Raw genomic sequence first — 24,097 nt, 5'->3', positions numbered from 1 at the left:
CAGAAGTGGTGCTCCAAATTCATTCATATCCAGCAGCCAAGACTGTGTCCTATGCTTTAACACCTGTGAACGATTTCAATTTTCCTATTTTTTACTTTTAAACTCTAAAACTTTGGTGCTTTCCTAAGGACCTGAAGATGCTGTTGCCAGTTACTAGTAGGGTTTTCCAACCCCATAAATTGGCAGATTAAAACCATCCTTGGGGAACCATTACTGCCTAGTGTCTCTCTTTATGCTGGTGCTTGGAAAGTTCTTATGCTGATTAATTGACCTTTACAGTGGCTTAGCTGAGAACAGCAACTATAAGAGATGGAAACTGTTGAGGAAAGTGTTGTTAGTCCCACAGTTTATGTTGCCACAAAAGAGATGAGATGATTTTTTGCATATGTGCAGAAGGTATACTATTCATCCTTTTCCATTGTAAAAATGTTCTTTCCAATTCAGTGTTGGTCTTGCTTGGTTCTTCTTTGTGCCTGTGCTTTTTGTTTGAGGACCATGTGTGCCCTGTATCTCGGAGCCCGTCACTGTGAAATCTGGGCTGAAGACACATACCTGTAACAAACGAGGATGCTGACGGTCATTGCCACGGTCATTCCCGAGATGAGAGACCTCAGCATGAGAGCATGTGTTATTCACACGGTTTCTTCATGACAAGTTCTACATTTCTAGCAATTTTTTGGCTATACAGTTTTGTGCAAATGAAAAAATGGCTGGGAAGGAGCTGTCTTTAAAATGCAAATCTGATCTCGTCACCTCCCTGCACAGTCTGGTCCCCACTTACCTAACTTCTCTACCTACTTCTTCAACCATCTCCTTTTAGTTAAAGGGCTTTGCTTGTACCATCTCCTTTGCCTAGAATGTTCTCCCCATCCCTCTTCCCTGGTTACTAATTTTCTAACCATCTTGGCAATCTCCGTTCAAGCTTACCTTTGTCACAGAAGCTGTCTGGACCTTCATGACTAACTCCTAGGTCTTATCTCTTGTAAACTCTTACCAAATCATATATTTTTCTCTTGCTAGTTGTAGTTTCATCTGTGTGATTACTTTATGATCTTTCACTAGACTGCAAGCTCCACGAGGACAGAGAGCATGACCGTTTTGACCATTTGCCCATTGTGTTCCCCATCCAGTTCATTGCTGGTACAGGGCAGGTACTCAGTAAATGTTGAAGGAAGGAATGAAGGTCCCACATTCCACACTGGGATGAAACAGCATTCTGCTTTTCAAAAAATCAGTATACGAAGAAACAACATTTCAAGCAAAAAAGGGAGGAGCCCTGAGCATGTTGCCCCTCCTCGCTGTCCAGTAGAAGATGAAGGATCCTCTTCCCAAAGTCAAAGAGCTCCACAAGGGCAGGGTCCTTATTTTTTCCTTCAAAGACAAAAATGTTGATTTTGTTTGGTTTGGGGCTTTCAGTGGGTTTATTTAAGCAACTGACGTATGAAAAGCAACTGAAGAAGTATAACCTCATCCAAGGCAGCTAAAGCTTACTAGTTTTAAAAAGCTTAGGCTCTGGGGCCAAATGAAAGAGATTGAACCACTCCCTAGCTGTGTGACCTTAGGCAAGTTACTCAGCCTCTCTTGGCCTCAATTTCCTGATACTACTCACTTCATAAGTTGCTTTCAAGTTAAGATTAAGGAATACGTGTAAGGCCTTTAGAACATGCCGGGCACATAGCAGGTGCTCAGTCCACATTAGCTATATTACTCACCCCAGGTTGAATAGCCGATGTTTTGTTAAGCAAACCGTTATGCGCCAAGCCCTGTGCTCATACTGGGAATGGGTTAGGTAGGTGAGGAGACAGAGCTCCTGCCCATAGGGAGAGCACAATTCATTCTTTGGTTCACTCTCTGGAGAGAGGGAATGCGAGGGATATTTATTGCCCACTCCTTAAGACTTGGCCTGAACAACATAATATGTGTAAAGTGCTTGAAGATGCTTGGAAGCAAGGCAGAGAATAATCTTCATCATAAAATGTGTTGAGAATTTTTCATATTTGAACTTTATCCACTGCATTCTCTCCGGTTGCTTTTTCTGTTCTTCATGAGTCTGGAGCAACCCACGTTGCCGGTGAACTTCACTCTTCTGAAGTAGTTCTAAGTGAATGCAGAGTGCCGTTTAGATGGTCTTTCATGCCCAGTAATAATGGCTCACAGAGTAACGTTGATATTAAGAGCTCAGAGAAGTTAAGTAACTTACCCAAGGTTACACAGTTAATTAATAAGCCCAGTATAAGAGCTGTGCTTTAGACCCAGATCTGCCTGCCTCTTAACCGTGTCTTCCTCACAGGTCTTTGTGAGTCCTCCAGGTAATCCATGATTAGGCTCCTTGTATAGGGAAGGCTGGAAGAGCACCAGGCAGCATTTGCACACTGCTGTTCTTTGCTATCTCTTTGAATGAGAGGAGACAGATTTTAGGAGCCCTTGTGTTGACTCAAGGCCACTGTGGGAGGGGATGGGAGGTGGGTAGGCTAATAAAGACTTAGGGTTGAAGGAGACATTGGAGAGCATCTTTAACTCCTCCTAGGGCCCCTGTGTCCATGTCCTGGTCCTCCATAGTGAAGACCAAACCCAAGAGAGCCAGGGCCAAACCCTAGGCTCTGGGATTTTCCTTTCCTACCAGCAGGTTTCTGGAGGAACTTACCTTGGGACTCCCCATCTCACGTACCCTCCTGCTCCTCCATTTCTTCCTTGCTAAAGGTGCATGAGCCCACTTCTTGTCTTCCTTAACCACCCACCTGCTTTCCTTCCTCCTGTGGCAGAGAACGACAGTTTCCATCACCAAGACCATCCCAGGCAGCCTGCAAACTCTGTCGGGGGGCAGGGGAAGGAGAACAGGGGTCAAGATCTACTGGGTAGAAAGTGTTTGAGGAACACCGGATTAAATGATGCTTCTAGAGTTCGGCTCTCCCTGGGAAGGTGGAGGCAGAGCAGGAAAAAAGAGCGGGGTCCTGTTTAGACCAGGCTTCCTGTGCCGGGGGATGGAAAAGCCAAGAGAAAAGCTGACACCAGTAGGTCATGAGGATACCACTTGTTTAGATTTCAAATGCGTTCCGTTCCATGCCACACTTAGGACCAGTTGGCTGCCTTGTGTTCAGAGCCTGGACCTCATCTGGCGAATTTTCCCGAGGCAGAAGTGTCACTGGATTCTTTCATGTGTTGGAGTCGTAGGCAGCACAGCCCCTTTTAGAAACTATGTGGACACTTTGAACTGTGGTCTTGCGAGCCAGTGCCAGAAGAATGGCATTTTGGGGCCTGGTAAACTTGGAAGAAACTTTTTGATGTCCTTATGAAAGCAGCATTTTGCTGTGAAGTCAGGGAGGGTGTGTTCTAGCAAAAGAAGCGAGCCCAGATCTGCCTTCTCCACGTGCACCAGGCCTCCGAGGAGACCTCCGACTGGACACCCCCCACCCCCCCGCCTCCATCGTGCTTACGGTGGACGTGGGAAGAGGCAGAGGTGGGAAGAACTCTGTTGGCGATGTTGTGAAACCCTCACTGTCAGAGCTTTCCAATGCCTTTCCCATGTTTCCTTCTTCTCAAACCCCTTTACACAAGGCCATAAGGCTCTTAAAGACCAGGAAATGCCTGGGCCTCTGGTGGCAGAGACCTGCACTGAGCCCGGGATCTGGTCTTTAGCTGTGCCCTGTCCCTGTGACGTCAGGCACCTGAATGGTCTCTAGCCAGCCTTAGCCCTGTGGCCGGTTGCTGGAGTGCCTTGTTTATACCCTTGGCCAAGTAGACAGTGTAGTGTAGAGCAAGGCCGGGAGAGGAGGAACTGACCGTGTGACTTAAGTTTCCACTGGCAGGCATCCGCCCGGATGTATGCTGTGGGCAGGGTCAGCCTGAGTAGCAGCAAATACAATACTGTGGTTTTAGTTTCTCTGCTGAGCAGGGTTTTTTTGTTTTTGGATGTTTTTTTTTTTTTCCTTCTTAACCCCGAGCTTCTTGAGGATGGGGACAATGTCTTATTCATCTTTGTATCCCACATACCCAACACAGTGCTTGGCACAAAGACAGTGTGTCCAGTAAATGGATGTGTTACTTGTTTAGAATAAACGTTGAAAGCCACATGGAGCACCTGAGACTTAGAGGTCTCAGCATATGTGTGGTGGGGTCCACAGTACATGTGGGGCTGAAGTTCAGGTTGGCTGGTGGGGGTCTCTCATATCTTAAATGTGAAATGTCAAAAAACCGTCTTCACCTCCATCCCCATCCACCAGGGCTGTGAATAGAATTTGGCACACTTCGGGGTTGTTACTCAGCAGTGCCCTTTCTGGAACTGTCCCTGACAAGGCACCGTGTGAATCCTAGGTCCAGTCAATATCATTAAGAGATCATTTGATAAGCAAAAAATTATCTAGCACATTGAAACTGGATGAGGTCAGCTGGGCAGGTAACCCCTTTTCTTAAGAGTGAAGAATTTTAGTGGCAAGTTAACTTGGCCCTCTCTGGAATCACCCTGTAATTAACCTTGAACAGTGTGTGTTTTGAAGGACGGAATGACTGGACTCAATGCTAATCCTAGAATATGTACTGCATTAATTGGTTCCAGGAACTTTCACAGAAAAGCCGGTTTTATTTAAAAAGTACTGCTAATTACACAAGAACCATCATCTTTTTATCAGCTGAGTGTAACACCGGAACATGAAGTGTTTCTGCTTGGACATAAAGAAAGTGGGGCATCCGTTTCCTTTCTGAGGAAAACTTCGCTCTTTACCAGTCGGCTTTGTGTGCCGAATCCTCTTCCCCCTTTCATAAACCTTTGTTTTTTTCTTCAGTCTGCTGCTGTTGTGGGTTCTAATTTTTTTTTTCTTCACAGAATGAACATTGATCTAGACCGTCTTGGTGGAGGGTGGGCAGACAACCAGGAAGAAGGGGATGAGAAGAAAAGTGGCATTTAAAAGCTGTAATTTCATATGCTAAATTTTTTTTTTTTCTTTTTTAGGATAAGGAAACCTGTGTGGGTACCAACAATCAAAGCTACATCTGTGACACAGGACACTGCTGTGGACAGTCTCAGTGCTGCAACTACTACTATGAACTCTGGTGTAAGTCCTTGCCCTCCGGGGGGTCGCTGGCACCCCAGGGTCCTCCTGGTTACTGTCTCCGCTCGTTGGGAAGCAGTGGGCTGGGCACCTTTTCTCATTCTCCCGGGGGCAGTGTTGTGAGTAGAATCTGTTGCTGGGTTCCAGAAGCACGTCCTCTGTAGAGGAGGAGTGGTCTGGTGCTCTTCAGGCACCAAGGGCTGACGACTAGAGAATAAGGTCTGAGCCTTCTGAAGAGGCCGTGGTTACCAGGTCTGCTGAGGAAGCTCCCACCTGGGCTTCTCTCTGATGCCCCCTCTAGTGTGTGCTGAGCAGTGACAACAACTCACATCCTTCCATGGCCCGCCGGACACCCAGGCTTTGCTGTCTTTGCAGAGAGGTTACAGCAGCCACGCCACTGTGAATGCCAGGCTAGGCTTTGTGGATAGCTGTAATGCCATGTTCTTGTGAAAACCTTAACGGCTTCCAGAATTCCCCATAGAGCATCAAGGAGCTGCCTCTGTGTCTGGTCCCTGTCAAAGGGATCGCCTTCCCCTAGGTCCCTGCTCATGGAGCCCTCCCAGAGCGAGGGAGTCTAGAGGTTTAGCCCCCCCTGTTTCTTTCCCAGTTCTCAAGCTGAAATGTCTGGAGACTTGCTTCTCTGGTCCATCTCCCCTGTTAACTCTCAGCTAATTGCTGCATGGAAACAGTCCTCATCTCACCACTGGTTTGGTTGAGGCCATGAACTTGTACCTTCAGACTTGCACAAGGGTGGTGACATTGGCACAATCTTCAGGGACCTAGCCAGGTTCAAGGGTTTCACTAACACGCTTTGCACTTCAGTCTTCTCGAAGCTCTGATGAGACACTACAGGCTGTTGCTGGACAAAGAATGGGAGGACAGGAGAGTCCTTAGGGCAGAGAGTCCCCAGGTGACCAGCAGTAGCACGCTGGTTCACAACTGTCTGTAGAGAGGAGAAATGGTAGCCTGTTTCCCCAGATAGTTCTAAGCCCCCATCACTCCCCCCATTTGGAAACAAACTGGGCTGGTTTGTCAAAGCAGGCCTTTCCTGCCCCCGTCACCCTTGTCCTTTCTCCCCTTCTCTGATCTCCCCACTCCCCCCGCATTGGTGATGTGGTCAGAAGGCAGCTAGAAGGGCTATTGTTTGGTATTGAAAGGAAATTAGACTCTTGGCTGGGCAGTCTCTCCCTCTAAATGTAAGTGTATCTTGTAGCCAGTGGGAGTGGTTCCTCCAAACAGGACCTCTCCTCACTCTTATCCTTCCCTTTCGAGGACTGAGGACTGGCTCGTCTGCCGTTCTGAGGAATCCCAGGGGCAGCCAAGTGCACAGTCCCTTCGTAAGGAGAGGACAGGGCTTGGGGTGTCTGCACCAGTCCTCTGCGAATATAAGCAATAGCAAAGGAGGACCCAGGATTGTTGCTACTTTAGAAGGGGTGGGGTGGAGGGACTTACTAGAGAACACAAAGTGCCAAGCAGGTGAACAGACTGTGTTTAAATGTTTTAAAATGCAGATAACAACAGGGCTCCAATTCTCCCTCCCACCGCTTGTTAATACAAAAGTCGAAGCTGGGCTGCCAAAAAGCCACAGAGCTGCGGTTGGTTTTTCCGGGGCCCGGCCCAGGCGGCATCACTTGTGGAGAGACATGGGGTTGCGGATGGTCTCGTCTCAGATGGACAGAGCCTCCTGGGCTTTTGGCAGAGCAGGCCCAGTAGCCACCAGAATTGGGTCACCGTCGCCGGGGCGGGGGGTAGGGGGTGGGGCAGCGGGGACAGGGAGACCCAGATGGCAGGGAGGTGGCCTGGGAACCAGGCACTTCACCCCAAGGGCTTAAAGAAAGCCAGAGGAGGGCGCCTGGGTGGCTCAGTCGTTAAGCGTCTGCCTTCGGTCAGGTCATGGTCCCAGGGTCCTGGGATCGAGTCCCACATCGGGCTCCCTGCTCTGCGGGGAGCCTGCTTCTCCCTCTCCCACTCTCCTTGCTTGTGTTATCTCTCTCTGTCAAATAAATAAATAAAATCTTAAAAAAAAAAAAAAAAAAAAAAAAAGAAAGCCAGAGGAGGAGCTGCTGAGTGGCTAATTATCTCTCCAGTTATGGTCAGTGACCAGAGTCTGGATGGGAAGAAAAGACTCACCATTCTATGAGTTGCCCCATGCTTTCCAAGTTCTGGAGGGATGGAGATTGTCAAAGCAAAACTGTCCTCCTTGGTGCCCAGAAATGGCTTCTTGGTCAGGAGATGCCCAGCGAGTGTTCCACCCCCCTCAGAATTCTTGCGTTTTCCTCCTCATCAGGGTCCTGGCCTCTGCCTGATGTGTGGATAGGAGGGAAGATGAGTGTTGGGATGAGCCCCTTTAGTTCTTAATCAAAACTGCATTTTTGGTCACTTTGAACCCTGTTCCCTCTAATTGTCTCTAAACTTTGCCTGACATGTGAAAATAATGGGCTTTGTGCTATTCTTTTTGTCTCTTTCCTTTGGAAGGAAAGAAGTTTCAGCCAGAAAATCCTTGGCAGAGTTTCTGTCAGACAGAGTACCTCTTTAACCACAGTTGCCTACAGAGAAGGCCTCAGGGGAAAAAAGCAAAAAATGCGGGTGCCTGGGTGGCTCAGTTGGTTAAGCGACTGCCTTCGGCTCAGGTCATGATCCTGGAGTCCCGGGATCGAGTCCCGCATCAGGCTCCCCGCTCAGCGGGGAGTCTGCTTCTCCCTCTGACCCTCCCCCCTCTCATGTGCTCTCTCTCTCCTTCTCTCTCTCTCAAATAAATAAAATCTTAAAAAAAAAAAAAAAAGCAAAAAATGCCATTTCCACCAACCTGTTCACGTCTATGGAGCTGAGTCTTCCTGTGGGCTGAAGACTGTTTCTCTCTCTCACAAACACACACACACACACCACTTACACAGACTCCTTTTCTCCATGTCTTTTCAGTCATAACTGATGCAGTAATCACTGGGCCTGCGTCAGACGAGAAGCAAAGGTCCTGTTTTACCACTGAGGCTGTCAGAGCTGGTCATCATCATTACTATTATCCCATGCGTTTTTATGGCCCTTGTACTTTAATTCATTATTCAGTCATTTATTCATTCAGTAAACCCTTAATCCAGTGGTTCTCAAAATTTGGCAAGCCTCCGAATTTCTGGAGGGCTTATTAAAACACGGATCTCTGAACCCTACTCCCAGTTTTTTATTCAATAGGTCTGAGGTCGACCTGAGAATTTGCAGTTGTGACAAACTCCTACTTGAGGCTGAGACTCTTCTGTGTTAGTAACCATAGGGAGACATAATCCTTGCCGTCAACAGGGAATCTCCTAGCAGAGAGAGGAGATAAGACAAGATGCCCCACTGGTGAGACAAAGTAGAGAGTGGAATGTATGTGCCAGAACTTTGGCTAGGCGGGGTTCAGGCAGGCTACATGGAAGAGGTGGTATTTGAAGTGGGCCCTAAAGGGTGGATAGGATTTAAACACAGGAAGAAGGGTGAAATGGTTTCTCAGGCAGGCGAATGCCATAGGCCAGGGCCCCATGGGAAAGAACAGAGTATGCATGACATTGTTGACCTTTCCCCAGGGGCTGTGGGGCGTGTCTGGGAAGGAATGGGAGATGAGGGTGCTAATGTGCTTGGAACTCTGCTACATGCGAGACACTGAGGAAGATCTTCATGCACATAGTCTCCTTTCTCCCCAAGAACAAACCTCCGAGGTATATATATCACCCCATGTGTCAGGACCCGGGGTGTGAAGGAACTGTTCAGCTGGATGCAGCTGACTGGTAGGGTCAGTGTGCCTCACTCCAAAGCAACCCCCTCCAGAACTCTGTGTGCCGGACTGGAGGGGTGATGGGCCCCGGTTGTGGAGGGTCTCTGTTGTGCATGTTTAATTTCCATCTGAGGATGCCCTTCATGGAACAGGCAGAGCAAAGAAGAAAACGAAAATCGAGAGAGGCTACCAATATGCTCAAGGCCAAAGATCCTGAACCTGGATCTCCCGATTCTCATCCCAGGACTCTTTCCACTCACCATGCTACATTGTCCAGGGAGAGGTCGGAGCTGGGAATTTCTGCTCCTGAGATAATTTGAGGGACCTTCACTCGGGCATCAGTTTTCCCTTGTTTGGGCTTTAGTTGGGGAGAAGGGAGTGTTTATGGGCAGTGGAATTCCCCTGAGGTGACATGAAACAGACTATGACCAAATTCGTTTAAGACTGCCCAGCTTGTTTCTCACCTCTAACTTTTTCTTTTTAGTTTATCTTAAGATGTCCATTGTTGGACTGCTCATAATGGAAGCCCGGAGTATTTGCCACCCTTAGCAGAGTAGAGAGTGGAAGCTGGGGCCTTCTTCTAAGCCGAGATTGGACCCCTGCTCCTAGAGGTCCAGGCTTCTGGACAAAGACAGGTTGATCAGTAGCACTCGGGCTGGTTTTCCAATGAATTTAGCCAAGAACAGAACCTAGAAACAGACTTTGGACCTGTTCCTCACCCTTGCTTTTTTATGGAGTACTTTTGGGGGGAATTAAAAGAGAAACGGAAAGCAAACCCTTCCCATCTGTTGCCACACCTGTAACAACGATAGTAATAACAATCTAGAGAACTTGTTATATGCCAGGCCTGGTTCTGAGTACGAACTCGTTTAGTCCTCACAACGACTAGTAGGGTAGGTCATTATTCTCCCCGTTTTACAGATGAGGGCAAAATGACCAAGATCACAAAGCTAGGCAGTGGTTTTGTGAGCTGTGATTTAAACCCAGGTCACTGCCTCTTCTCTTTGGTAACTACAGTCGTGCTTCTACGAAACTTGTCCAGTCTTTGAGATGAACTTGTAAGCCTTCCGAGGTCTTCTTTGCCCAAATTCAGGCCTTTTCCATAGTGGCTATGGTAGGAGCTCCTGCTGAGAGCTACAAGTGGCCAGGGAGGTCACCCGCCATCCTGTGGGGTAGAAGGAGAGCTAATTTACAGTGTGCTTTGGCTTCCTAATGAGGAATTTCCTGCCCATTTGGGGAGTGGTATTTTCCCAAGTTTATAGTGAGCTCGGGGCACATGACTCAGTTCCTACATTGGACTGTGATTGTTTTTCAAAACATGTTTTCTGTTTTGCTTAGCATGACAAATGCTCCCCACCATGAGGTCACAATTTTCAAAGTTGTCATTGGGGAATGTAATCTCTGGGTAGGTGTGTGTTTGGGGAGGAGGGCGTGCTTTTGTGTGTCTCTTTCATTAGGTTTTTCTTTTTTAAACTTAGTTCCTTGTTTGTGAGATCTAATGAAAAGATCAAAAGTTTGTACAACTCCATAGGGACTAGTCTGGATATTCTTCCTTTTAAACTTGGTGGGACATTACTTTGACTAAAATGGCTCCCAAGAGAGTCCATTTTGTGAGGGCCAGACAGGAATGCCTTCTGCCTTCCCACATTAACTCCATCAAGTGGGACCAGCTCATTAAGGGTCTTTTCTGGGCCTGTGCTAACACTCCATCTTGCCACTAGACCCATTCTGCTTCCAAGTTAGTTTTCCGTCAGTTTTGATCCACACAAATAATCTTTTGTCATACTGTATTAGAAATGAAGAAATTACGGACACCTGGGTGGCTCAGTGGGTTAAGTGTCTGCCTTCGGCTCAGGTCATCACCTCAGGGTCCTGGGATCAAGTCCCACATCAGGCACCTTGCTCAGCGGCACTCTTTCTGACAAATGAATAGAATCTTAAAAAAAAAAAAAAAAAAAGAAATGAAGAAATTAGGGGTACCCGACTGGCTCAGTTGGAAGAGCATGTGACCCTTGATCGAAGGGTCATGAGTTTGAGCCCCACTTTGGGTGTAGAGGTTAGATTATATAAATAAATAAATGAAAACTTAAAAAAAAAAGAAATGAAGAAATTAGAACTCAGTTTGAGACCTAGATAAATATAACATCATACAACTGGTACATAGTAGGGAGAGTTTTTCTACCCATAGTACTACGTTAAAAGAAGTAGGGTGGTGGAATTTTGATGAACATGTGAGTTGTTTGGTGCTCTCTTAGATATGACTAAGGCAGTTTTGGCAAGGGTGTGTGTTCCAGTTGATTCATTTCTTCCCCCAGTCTCCTTCTGCCCTGCCTAGTTTTTCCTTTAAAATTAAAAAAAAAAAAAGCTCTCTTTTTCTATTATACTTCCAGTTCAGTGGATCACAGCGTTTTTTTCTGGATCAAGGATTCCCTTAAGAATCCGATGGACGCTTCAATCCTTTTCCCCAGAAAAGCCTATAAAGATGCTGCGTCAGTCAGGATAGGCTATAGGTCATGCTTAGTAACAAAAAAGTCCAACCTAGTGGCCTACAACAACATGTTTACTTCTCACACTATATGTCCACCGCAGGTTGGTTGGGAGCTTGGTTCCCACTTCTTCATCCTGAGGCCAGACTTATTCTGAAGTCACTGTCTGGAATGTTACTGTCATGGCAGGAGGAGGACTAAAGGAAGGAAGGTCTTACATATAACAAGAGATGTCCTGACCTCTAAGTGACAGAATTCACTTCCAACCCTTGTTCATTAGTTAGAACCAGTCCCCAAGCCTTGCCCAATCATCAGGGGGCCATGAAGTTCAAGCCTACCCAAATGCCCAGAAGGGGAAAACCAGAAATATGTGGCCAACATGAAAACCAGTACCTGAGATTTTTCTTATTAAAAGCGTGTGTTAAAAAAATAAAGTCCTGCCTGGCTGGCTCAGTCGGGAGAGCAATGGGACTCTCGATCCCTGGGTTGTGAGTTTCAGCCCCACGTTGGGGGTAGAGTTTACTTAAAAACAAGAAAAACAAACAAACAACAACAACAACACATTAAAAAACGAAAAGAAAATCATGTTATAAAATAAGAAATATTGCCCCTAGATCATTCATACTGCAGCATAAAGGTTAAAAGTTGGTTTACCTTTAGGTAAGAAACTACTGACAAAATGACTTGGGAGGTGAAAACTAGTCGAGTCAGATGCAATTATCTCATGCGAGAATGTGCTTTTAGAATTAGAACACAACACAGAAGTACAAAGGATTGTGAGATTATGCTGGGCAAGTGAGAGAAAGGCAGTAATGTGGAAGAGTGGCTAGTCCAGAACCGCTTAGACAGGACTCTCAAATACGTCTGGAGCCGGGCCCCTGAGCAGAATGCAGTGTGCTTATCTGTGCTGCCTGCCTCCCCAACACAGCCCCCCGCCCCCCAGGAGGCTGGCACTGAGGATTTTACAGGACAGCATCAGGGAGCCACTTCACTCCCAGAGCTCCTTTCTGGCCTCACACCACTTCTGAAGGCTCCTGTGACAGTATTTATCCGGTCTTCAGTCAGCCAGCAGCCGTAGGGGAGAAATGTAAGTGGAATTAAGCAAACGTCCGCAGTGAATCTGGGAAGGACCACAGGGAGACTTCTGACTTCAACTTATGTGTAGGTTCTTTGGGCAGATCTGATTATTTATTTTTTTCAAGATACTATCTTTAAGTCACCTCTGCACCCTCCGTGGGTCTCAAACCCACAACCCTGAGATCTAGAGTCTGCCGAGGGGATAAAGGGACGAAATCCTCAGCCCACTGTCCTCCGCCTCTTCTCTTGTTGCCAGGCCTCAGCAGAAGGTTCCACTGCACACTGACACGGGCTGAAAGCCGTTAGGAGCCATCCAGTGGTGTTGCTAGCCCCCGAGGGCCAGGTGGCTGTGCCGCCATCCCATCTCACTCTGGAGAGGTGGCTTTGTGGGGAGATGCAGCAGGGTCACCCCTGGGGGACAGAAAGAGCCATTGCCTGAGGCCACACCCTAAATGTCAGTATGATCTTTTAGAATATTATATCCTGGCACGAATAGAAAACAAAAATCAGAGGTTTATTCATATTGGGTCCGTGTGGGGGAAAGGTTGTTTTGTTTTTTGAAGTAGGTTTTACATCCAGTGTGGGGCTTGAAGTCATAGCCCCAAGATCAAGAGTCGCATGCTCTACCGACTGAGCCAGCCAGGCGCCCTGGGGCTTTTTTTTTTTTTTTTAAACTATCTTAACTCATTCTGACAAGAGACACGTGGAAATACTTAGATTCTAAACACAAATTTATAATTGCAAAGTAGGTAATAAAAAATACATGTAGCATTGGTAATGGAAAAAAATTGAAGTTATTCAGGAATAGAGAACAAATGAACAATCATCTTTTCTCACTTAATAACAACTCACTTTAAAATTATTCCTCAGGTAAGTTTTTCATTGAGAAAAAAGTATTCTTTTTTTTTAAAGCAAAATTGCTCATTGATTTAAAAAAAATTGTAAAGGATTTTCTGCTTACAACTGAAGATTGGAGAGGGGGTCTTCTATTGGGGTTTGTCAAGATTCTCTGAGTATGATCCAAGAACATAGTGGGAAATGAGAAGAATAATCTGCCTGGAGAAGAGAGGGCTATAGGCCTTCTCCCCTGTTCCCTTACCTACCCCTCTCTGGAGCAAGAAGGAAGAAGGGGAGGCTGCTAATGGCCCTGAGTCTAATGAAATCACAGGCCAAAGGGAGGTGGGAGTGTTATTTGCAACTGTAGGAGATGGAATTGTACCAGATTATATCAAGAGCGGAGGAAGTCATTTACACTCTCTAGGGAAGAGATGGACCTGAGGCAATTAGAATTTTTCCCCCTGTAACTTTAGTGACCCTTGTATTTTACCAGTGTACATGATAGAGAAGAGCCCATGATCTTTTTGGTGAACATGATAGAGAAGAGCCCATGATCTTTTTGGTGATATCAAGAGAACCCTAAGAATTCCCTTATCAGGCGGCCCCTCTGCGGCCCCTTGCATTTGCTGATCTGCTGGGATTTTGAGGGGCCCTTTGCTTTTGGTGAGCAGCCTGGTGTAGGAGCAGGAAGTGAGGCTGGGAACCGGCCTTAAGGCCTTGAGCAGGGCTTGGGGGTGGGGGTGGGAGATGGGTAACAAGAAAGCTGGAAGCATTTTTCTCAGAGATCCCTTAAGAGAGGATGAGGACGCTGTCCTAAAAGGTGAGCCTATTTAATGCCCGTCAAACCCGAAACATAGCACCAGTGGTGCTGGAGAGGGGCCTCCTGCCCTCTCCATCCCATCTTTCACTCTGGCACAAACACTGACAGAAACTGAACACGGGTTCCAAATGTGAATTCAGCAGGTGAGGCCTGAGAGTGCTGGCTTCGACCAGGTGGGCACTGTCTGGGGACCCCCTGCTGGGAAGGCTGCCCCTCTAGCCGGTGTTCACCGTGCGTGTGTGCTCTCTGCCTTGCCTCCCCGGCCACAGGGTTCTGGCTGGTGTGGACCATCATCATCATCCTGAGCTGCTGCTGTGTGTGCCACCACCGCCGAGCCAAGCACCGCCTTCAGGCCCAGCAGCGGCAGCATGAAATCAACCTGATCGCCTACCGGGAAGCCCACAATTACTCAGCGCTGCCATTTTATTTCAGTACGTACACCCTAAGCCACCAAACCCACCCTCGGGAGCCCAGGACCCAGACTGTGGGCCCCTGGGGGCCCCCTTGCCCAGCATAGCGCAGAATCTCACAGGTATGGGGATAAGGGGGCACTCACCTTTAGCAGAGAGGAGCAGGTGCTGTGGATGCAGCGCCCTAGAGCCCCTGGGCCATTCCAGACCCACACTGACTGGGTTCTGACCAGGTGTCTGATCCTTTAGCAGATGATTTTCTTAAGGCAGGTAGTCAGAGGGTGTATGATGTGCGTGAATCAGGATTTAGATGGCTGTGGCCTGAAATCCTCCCATTTTGCTTAGTGCCCTGTGATATCCCTGAGCAAAGGCAGCCACGAAAGGGGCACGTGGGAGGGCACGTCGGGGGGTAACAGTGGGACGTTCTGAGAACCAAGAAATCCCAGTGAAGTTTCTTGGTTCTCAGAACCAAGGAACCCTGGGGGTTCCTTACCCATGACCCTCAAAGGGTCCCTGGAGGCCCAGCTTGTCCAAAGCCATTCTACAGTGTGTTCTACAGAATAAAGTGCTCACAGGTCTGGAATTCCCCATCTAGAAGGGTTAAGTGTTTAGCACAGTGCCTGGCATATAGTAAGTGCTCAATAAATGCTAGCAGTTATTGTTAAAACCAGACCATCTCTGCCTTGAGACATTCAGCACATTCAAAATCTAACTTACCTGGCACGTTGATAATAAGCCTGGGTCGGCAGGCCCCTCACCCTTTGCTGGTAACCCACCTGCTCCTGATCTGAGTCAGGAGGAGGTTCGGTTTGTCTTTCCAGATCACCTCCGGCCCCTCAGATTTCTAACCTCCCAGGAAAAGGCCCTTTTCATGGCCCATACATCTGGAAGGGTGGGAGGGTGGCAAGAAAAATGCGGTCAGGAAGTCTTAAATTAGGGTCCCTGACCCTGAGGCCTGTGGGACGCAGACGGAGGACACAGTCTGAGCAAGAAACATGAGACTCGGGGGCATGTGGAAACAGATACGCTCTGGGCAGAAGTGATCTCTTGGCCATCCCCCACATTTGCCTAACCCTCTGCCTTAACTCCAGACCGGCAGGAGTCCTGCCTGTGAAGCAGGTTCAGGGGCTCTCAGATTTCAAGAAGCCAGATTAGGTCACTCCCAGTCTGTCCCTCTTTTCCTCTGCAAAATTGCCGCGCCCCTCCGCCCTGCCCACAATCAAGAGCTGTAGCCGGCCCTCGGTGGGTATGCTGGGGGTGGGAAGAGGCATATGTCGAGTGCGAGCTTTGCAGTCTGTCCTAGAACAGTTGCCAGTGCGGTAATTTCTCCTCCCTGCCTCCCCGTTTTAGGGTTTTTGCCAAACTATTTACTACCTCCTTATGAGGAAGTGGTGAACCGACCTCCGACTCCTCCCCCACCGTACAGTGCCTTCCAGCTACAACAGCAGCTGCCTGCACAGTGTGGCCCCCCAGGCGGCAGCCCCCCAGGCGCCGGTCCCACCAGGGGCCCCCAGGGGGCACAGAGCAGTCCCTTGTCCGGGCCCAGCAGAAGCAGCACGCGACCCCCGAGCATCGCCGACCCTGAGCCCCCCGAAGTGCCCACCAGCCCAGCAGCCACCAAAGCCCCTGGAATGGAGCCCAGTGGCTCTGTGGCCGGCCTGGGGGAGCTGGCCCCTGGGGCCTTCCTGGACAAAGATTCCGACTGTAAGGAGGAGCTGCTGAGAGATTACGGCTCCGAGCAGGGCAGCGCCCTCCCCGATAGCAAAGACAAGACGCCTGGCAGACATCGCCGCTTCACGGGTGACTCGGGCATTGAGGTGTGCGTGTGCAACCGGGGCCACCATGACGACGACCTCAAAGAGTTCAACACGCTCATTGACGACGCTCTGGATGGGCCCCTGGACTTCTGTGACAGCTGCCACGTGCGGCCCCCCGGTGACGAGGAGGAAGGCCTCTGCCAGCCCTCCGAGGAGCGGGCCCGAGAGCCCGGGCACCCGCCCCTGCCGCGGCCCCCCGCGTGCCTGCTGCTGAACACCATCAACGAGCAGGACTCCCCGAACTCGCAGAGCGGCAGCTCCCCCAGCTAGAGCGGGCCCGGCCCGCGCCTCAGAACTTGGCAAAGCAACCAGGGCAGGGGAGCACCATGAGAGAAGCATTAAGTGACTTTCAGAGGAAGCGGTATGGCCGCTTCATTCTTCGCCCCCTCCCCGCCGGCCTGCATTTTCCTGCACCTCCAGGTCCAGCTTGGGGAGTGGAGGCCTCTCCGCCCACGGGAGCACAATGTCTCGGAGGGCCGACACGTTGGCTTGTTCTGTGACTCATTCCTCATTACCCGGCCCTGTCCCCTTCTTCTCTTTTCAAGTCATATCTCACTGCCTGCTCGGGTCAGAGAGATGTGTGTTTCAGAAGCCCCCAAGGAGGGGGCTGAGACTGTGCCCTGAGGTGACCCTTGGTGGTGGAGTGGATTTGTGCTCTGGTGTTTGTTTAAGAGAACTTTGCTGTGTCTCAGTCCGGGAGAGGTGGCAGGTCTCAGCCCTGGGAGAAGAAGGAAGCCCGCAGAGGCCCAGGGATTGTCAGCCCCTGCTGCCAAGGTCTGCAGAGCCAGAACTGGGCTAGTCCTGGGGGAGGATGAGAGCGGACAGGCAATTATAAGGTTGGTAGGAGGCTTACCGCTCCCTCAGATTCCAGGTGATGAGGTCGATGTACCACTGTGCATCCCTGAGGGGCCCTTCCCAGCAGGTTCTGGCTGGCCACAGCCTGGGTCAGTATGGAACATTATGTCACCTTCTTTTTGGTTTTTCTTTAAACAAAAACAGCAGCAGCAACAGCAAAAGCAAGCTGAAAACAAGAACTTGACCAGCGGGCAGGCAAGAATTCTGTTCTGGAAAAGGGAAGTTTGTGCCTCTATCCCAAGTTGACCTTCAAAGAGCCTGGCTGCCGTTGAGCCGGGAGGAGATGTTTTGTGTGCAGGCCTGGGTGGGGGCTAGCTCTGGAACTTCTGTGGGAGCGCAGCGGAGCCTAAGCCATGGGGGTGCATCTGGTGCAGCTTGCTGCCTCTCTGCCCTTCGGGCTGGCCCTACAGGTGACCAGGGTCCTCCCCCACCCAGCACACAGTCTGCAGGCCTCCGTGCCTCACTGTTCCCGTAGGAACAAGGGAGGCTGCGGGTCCTGAGAAAGGGCAGCCCCATAGCCTGGCTTTTACACAGTATTTTCTCTTGATTCTGAATGAGTTCTTCTGTTGTGTTGTTTTTGTTTTTATTTTTAAACTGACCACTTGGAAAAAATGGCTTGGTTATCTGTGGCTTTCATGCCCTTCCCCTGCCTCTCCACAGCCCCCTTTTTGAGTGGGGTGACTAATTTTTGTAGCCTCCGTAAAGAGCCTGAGTGGCCCAGGTAGGAGGGCGAAGGCAGTGGTCCGGAAGGACCGCAGGATCCTTATTACTGTAGTTTGGCTGCAGATAACCAGTTGAGCTTTGACAGGAATAACCTGATGGAGAAAGCAAACAGCTAAAACTCACATTCCCTGTCCAGTGCTGTTCATATGAAGAGTTTGGTTCTTTTCCCACTCTTGAACGATGATATTCACATTAGTCATTGACGTTACAGTAAGAAAGGAAAAAAAAAATATATATATATATATATATATGTATGTACAAAAATAGACAAATCCAAGGCTGTGAGGTGAACGAGTGTCTGCGTTCGGAGTCCACAAAACCAAAATCCATGTTGAACAAAGTGAAGTCTGTGTAAATGACTTTTTGGATAACCTGTGTGTGTCTGTGTGTCGCGTGTGAGCCCCCAGCCCTGTTTTCCTGTGAATATACTTTGAATGGCAGCCATTGTGCTCGTCAACCACACATTTGGAGCAGATATGGCCCCGCTCAAGGTAATTTATTTTACACATTTACTGTTTACTGAACAAATGTCTGACTGTGTACCCGGGTGTATCCAGCAGCATTGTCGATGGCAGCCCCCCCACCCCCTACCCCCCACCCCCCACGTCTGCCAGAGATAACTGTGCTCGGAGTGGAGGCTCTCCTCTACCCAGCCCTGCAATTTGCACATTGCTCCGTGGACACTCGGAGGCCTGTGTTCTGTTCCCTGTAAGTGGAAACGTGCTCTGAACCTGTCTGCCTCCCTGGGCTCCTCCTGGCCCTCGGTATCAGCCCCCAGGGGGTGTTCAAAACCACTCGGCACAGAAGGCGAAGGTGGAACTTCAGACAGAAGCTTGATTGGATCTTCAGTGACACGCTTGGACTAGCTGTGGCCCGGACGTTGGCCCTGCCCAGCACGGCCAGGAGAGTTTGGCAGACACCGCAGTGCCATAGGGCTCGCCTCGCTCTGCCGGGGTCCAGTGCATGCACGCAAGCCCGTGTGCGGCCACAGCAGGCCGGGAGTGCGTCAGCAGCCCTCAGATGCCTTTCCTTCCACCTTCTTAAAAAAAATAAAAGTAAAGCAAATAAATAAATAAAATCCCAAACAACTCACTGAAGTCTCAAAGGAGATGAAGTTTTACCAAAATGAATCCTGCTTCAGTTAACTGATCAAATGGATGAATTCTGGCCCTGTCAAGTTTCCTTCCCCGGCTGGAGTGGGGCACGGGCCCACGTGTCAACTGTTGGGCTCACTGCAGCGACCTGCCCTACAGGCGTGAGAAGAAGCGAGGCTGCAGCTAGAGCCGGGCTTGATTCCAGCGGTCACGCAGTCTGGCCCCTGCCAGCCGGGCTCCCCTGCCAGTAGAGAGATGGAAATAGGGAGTTGAAGGACTCGATAGGGGGCCAGGGAGATCCGACTTGCATCTGGTTTTCCAGGTGAACAGAGAAGGAAAGGGTTGGTCTGGCCGAGGGTTTGGTGCTAGTCGGGAGATTTGCAAATGCTAACACATTCCTGTGTGAGGCACATCACCATTTGTCAGTTATTGTGAATACGTGTATTTTAAGCAATAAGATTCAGCTGGTCAGACTCTTCTGGGCAGCCTCGGTGACGCATTTCCTGTGCTGTGATTGTTCTGAAGACAGAGTGGCTCTATCCACTGTGAGAAGCCCAAATAAAAACAGTCCCCAAAACACGACTCTTCTTTTTTCTTGCAGCACCTTGTTCTTTTCTCCCCCCTCCTCCCTCAGACTTCAGGGGTCGTACCCCAAGGTGGCTAACTGCAAACACTTCTCCCTCCTCCACACAGGCTTCGAGAAGGCGCCCAGAAGTTGAGGGCAGGCCCCTGGCCTGAGCGGAGACCACAGGGCCAAGGGCGAGGTGGGTGATGCTCCTGCTGAGGCCGCACATTGTCCTGAGTTTTCCCCAAACCCTCTCTCTGCCCAGGGTGTATTTCTGATGTTTGGAATGCTTTGTAAAATCCCACACAGGTTAAAATTGGACGCAAAAAAGCAGAAGCAAGTTCTGTTAGACACCTGGAAGGTAAAATGGCATTTGAAAGAAAGCAAGCGCTCCGTGAGATCATTAATTTTTATTTAAAAAAATTTTTTTTTTTTTTATTTGAGAGGGAGTGAGTGAAAGAGCATAAGTCAGGGGAAGAGGCAGGGAGAGAAACAGACTCCCCTGAGCAGGGAGCCCGATGCGGGACTCGATCCCAGGGTCCTGGGATCATGACCGGAGCCGAAGGCAGATGCTTAACTGACTGAGCCACCCAGGCACCCTCGTGAGATCTTTTAATGAGATGATAGAGGGGTGCCTGGCTGGCTCAGTCCACAGAGCATGGGACTCTTGATCTCAGGTTTGTGAGTTCGAGCCCCGCGTTGGCTGTAGAGATTACTTAAAAATAATAAAAATCTTTTTAAGATTTTATTTGAGAGAGTGAACGGGATAGAGCACAAGCTGGGGGGTGGGGTGCGGTGGAGAGGTAGAGGGAGAAGCAGACTCCCTGATGTGGGGCTCAATCCCAGGACCCTGGGACCATGACCTGAGCCACCCAGGTGCCCCCAAAAGAATAATAGTCTTTAGGGGGAAAAATGATAGAAATGTGGAAGGCCCTGGAATTTGATACTCATGTATTATTGAGTCTCCCACTTTGTGCCCAGCACTGTGCTGGGTGCTGAGGAGAATGCGAAAGAAGTAGAGAAGACAAGGCCCCGTCCTCTGGAAGTTAAGTTACAGGCAGAAGACAAAACAACCATGTGAAATAGTTAACAAGAGGAGGTAGATTGAGATGAATGGTACAGATTCAGGGAATGAGGGACCTGAGAACGGGTGTGCTAACCTCTGCCATTGTGGGCCAGTCGTTCTTTCCTAAGACTCACTGTCCTTTTAGCCCTGCTTAAGACTGTCCTCTTAGAACTTTGAGTCAGCTGTAAATCCCTGCTCTAAGGGAAGGGACAGCCTTCGACCTCTGCCAAGGAAGGGGAACACCACCACCCAGCCCAGCTTCTCCTTGGGTGGCCTGCAGGTGGGCAAAGCAATATGATGTGCCTCTTGGAACCCTCCCAGCAGGCATTCCTGCCTCCCCCGTGGACCGCTCACTAATGGGCCCCCAGGGGATGCTGACAGCATTGCCTTCCCTAGTCCCTGACTTTACCCAGCAGTCCGAACTATTATTACCTAAGAGCCCGATGTAAGCCAGACAGGCTCCTGCCCCCATCTTTGACCTTGGGCCAGAGCAATTCTGGCCCCTCAGTGACTCTAGTGGGATGGTTGCTGCCTAGTTCCTTCTAAACTGTTGAGCTCCTCCGAGTAAGCCCAGGAGAACCATGTTAGCATCTAGAGACAGATCTGTTCTAAAACCACGGGGAGGGGCGCCTGAGTGGCTCGGCGGTTAAGCATCTGCCTTTGGCTCAGGTCAGGATCCCAGGCTCCTGCTTCTCCCTCTCCCTCTGCTGCTCCCCCTGCTCATTCTCTCTGTCAGATAAAATCTTTAAAGTAAAACCACGGGGAAGGACTGGGGAGTCTGTCATTCCTGCCTTCAGTCATCTAATGTCTGAATGGCACAAACAAACCAGTACATTTCTTGCCAGCTGCGTGCTGATGGCTGTGCAGTGTCCCCTCGGGGCCCAGGTCTGTGGAGCAGACCTCACTGCACCCCGCACTGCACCCCAGGTTCCTGGGTCACTGAGTTCCTCCTTTTCTATTGCCCTGGGTGACCAAGTTCAGGTGGAGACAATACCAATGCTCTGAAGCACAAAACAGGATAGTTTTGATGAACAAAAATTTCAAGAAACTCCCTATTCTCCAGTTTCCTTTGTTTTCAGCCGGGTGGTGGGGGGAAGCAGGGTTTGACTCAGAAGGAGGGGGAAGCGGGTTTGGCCGACTGTTGGCCAAACCTGCTGGAAACTTGCATCTGCCTGAACCTACTGGGAAGGGCAGTGGGTCCTGGGAGGTGTTCGGGATCTGGGTTCCTGGCCTGGGGGCATGTGACTGGCCTTACTCAAGCTGAGCATTTATCAAGCACCTACCATGTACTAGGCATTGGGAATGCAAATATGCCTTAGACCAGGCTCCTCTTTAGAAGAGCTAATGGTCCCGAGGGGAAGAAAGGCATGAAAACCATTTTAGTAGCATAGTACCATGAAGCATGTGTGCACAGAATGCGGTGGAAGAGAACGACCTGGGGGCATAGGGTAGCCTGTCTGGAGCTTGTCAGGTGAAGAAAGGTATAAAGGGAATTCTAGGTAAGTTCTGGGTAAATCTGTTTTGCAGATAATATCGAGTGCTTACTATGTGCCAGGTGCTGAAAAGCCCACAAAAGCACGGGAGGCTGAAATGTCTAAAGCTGCTAGCAATTTAATCTCTGTAGATAATTGCATTCTGGGAAATGACAGGAGATGAATCTGGAGTGGTAAGCTGGTAATAAAAATATTTTAATTTGTCTTTATCGTTCTATTTATTGACTGCACGTTATTAGGTCGTGTGTAAGCATCTTACCGACATTTTTTTTCATTTTAGCCTCAAAACAGCCATCTGAGGTATGGACTGCTTTGTTAAAGGGGTTGAAGCATTCAGAGAAGTTGACTAACTTGTCCAAGATCACACAGCTCATAAGTGGTAGAGCCAGGATTTGAACCCCGAACACTGAAGACTCGGTGCTCACAAGCCATGTGAAGAACTTTTGATTTCTTTTCAAAGGTGAGAGAGAACCAGAGGAAGGTAATAAGCAGGCAAGTAGCACAGTGAAAGGTGAGCCAGACAGTTTCCTCAGGAGCTTCTTTGTCCCCCTTGTGTGTTCCCCCTTGCCTCGTCAGAAGCCTTCAGAGGCCCCCCACACTAAGCCAGGCACCCCTGCCTGAGCCCCTCAGCTCTGAAATAGCCTCACCCCTGGGATAGGTGGTGCAGATCAATGCTAACTTCCTCAGGGAGGATGAGTCCCCCAGGAAACATTGTACAATTCTCAGGAGTTAGAACTTCCAGGTGGCTTGGAGGGGAGAAGAGGATTTGGTTTGATCTGAAGTTTCTCCTCCCTCTAAGCCCGTTCCCCACCAGTGTAACCTTCCATTGCATGTCTTCTTACCAAGAAGTCTCAGGAAACCCAATCCCGCTGGAAAATGTTACAAAACTCCCGCCGTGTTGGAACTGTGAGAAGTTTGTCTCTGGGCTCTCCACCCACGTCCCAGCTGCCAGCATGCCCCAGCTGGGGAAGGAGGGAGGGGCAGCCGGCGGGATCATCAGGGGCTACTCTGGCTGGTTCCCGGAGGTCCCGTCCTTCAGATAGACCTGTCTGAACAACACTTGCTTCTTCGTCCTTAGAGAAGGACTTATGTGGATCTGGCTGTAGGCAATGGCAGCAAAGCCAGTATTTATCAAGGCACTCAATGCATTATGTAGGTCCCTATCTGACCTTCAGCAACATTGTGAGGTTGGCAGTACTGTTTCTAGGCACGCCTCAGCCGCCCATATTACAGTTGAGCAAACTGAGGTTTAAGAAGGCCGAGTAAGTTGCCCGTGGTCACTGGGTCTGTAAATGACAACACGGGGACAATGTGCCGGCACGGCCTGACCTCTTATCTTCTGTAGCTCCCCTGCTCACCTGGCCCTTTCTGCTTTTCTGCCTCCCCCAAGCCTCAGATAATGGGCAGCACAGGTGGTAAGTTAAAGTTACCCCCCTGTACAAATGAGAAAACTGGTTCAAGAAGCTAGCAATGGGCCTAAGATCCAGGGCCTGGAACCTAGGGGGTGGGGGGCCAGGGGCCTAGAACCTGGATCCTCCTCATCCAGTCCTCCCGGACTCTCTCGCCTCTGTGATTAGATTCCTGTCCTCCAGAGATGGGTGTTGAAACCCAGGAGTGTGACTGGAGAAAGAGTTCCCCATTTGCTTCAGGTTTTATGGCCACCAGAGGCGCCAGAACAGTTACTCACTCTCATCCACCCCCACTCCACACCTAGGGTGCCAGGGAAGGGGTCCCTCCCCCCAGGATGGGGACTCTGGGGAGCTGCCCTTCTGAAGGACAAGGACAGCCCATTTCTCCTGGGAGGGCCAGCTGTTTTGGTTCACAAAAGCTGGTTATTAAATTTTCAGGAATTTGGGGGCACCTGGTTGGCCCAGTCGGTAGAGCATGTGACTCTTGATCTCCGGGCCGTGAGTTCAAGCCCCACCTTGGGTGTGGAGCCTACTTAAAATTAATAAATAAGTACTTACCTAAATGTTCAGGGATTTTATGAGCTGTCTATTAAATAACCATTTTTTTTAAAGATTTTATTTATTTATTTGAGAGAGAGCACAAGTGGGAAGAGGG

General features: G+C 49.5%; 1 protein-coding gene across 3 annotated transcripts in view; it reads left to right on the top strand.

The window, feature by feature from the left end:
* The window catches only part of WBP1L (WW domain binding protein 1 like), a 56,898-nt gene extending 37,412 nt beyond the window's left edge, over window positions 1-19,486 (top strand). For all 3 annotated transcript variants that reach the window (XM_078077171.1, XM_078077170.1, XM_078077172.1), the window contains exons 2-4: window positions 4,946-5,048; window positions 14,280-14,441; window positions 15,771-19,486. In XM_078077171.1, the coding sequence (XP_077933297.1) occupies window positions 4,946-5,048; window positions 14,280-14,441; window positions 15,771-16,507 (1,002 nt within the window). In that variant the 3' untranslated portion in view covers window positions 16,508-19,486. The remainder of the gene's footprint in view (window positions 1-4,945; window positions 5,049-14,279; window positions 14,442-15,770) is intronic.
* The last annotated feature ends 4,611 nt before the right edge of the window (window positions 19,487-24,097 follow it).

The sequence above is a fragment of the Halichoerus grypus genome, chromosome 7, assembly GCF_964656455.1.
Source record: "Halichoerus grypus chromosome 7, mHalGry1.hap1.1, whole genome shotgun sequence".
Classification (NCBI taxonomy): Eukaryota; Metazoa; Chordata; class Mammalia; order Carnivora; family Phocidae; genus Halichoerus; species Halichoerus grypus.
Note: the sequence above shows the minus strand (reverse complement) of the source record. Positions and strands in the feature narration are given on the sequence as shown.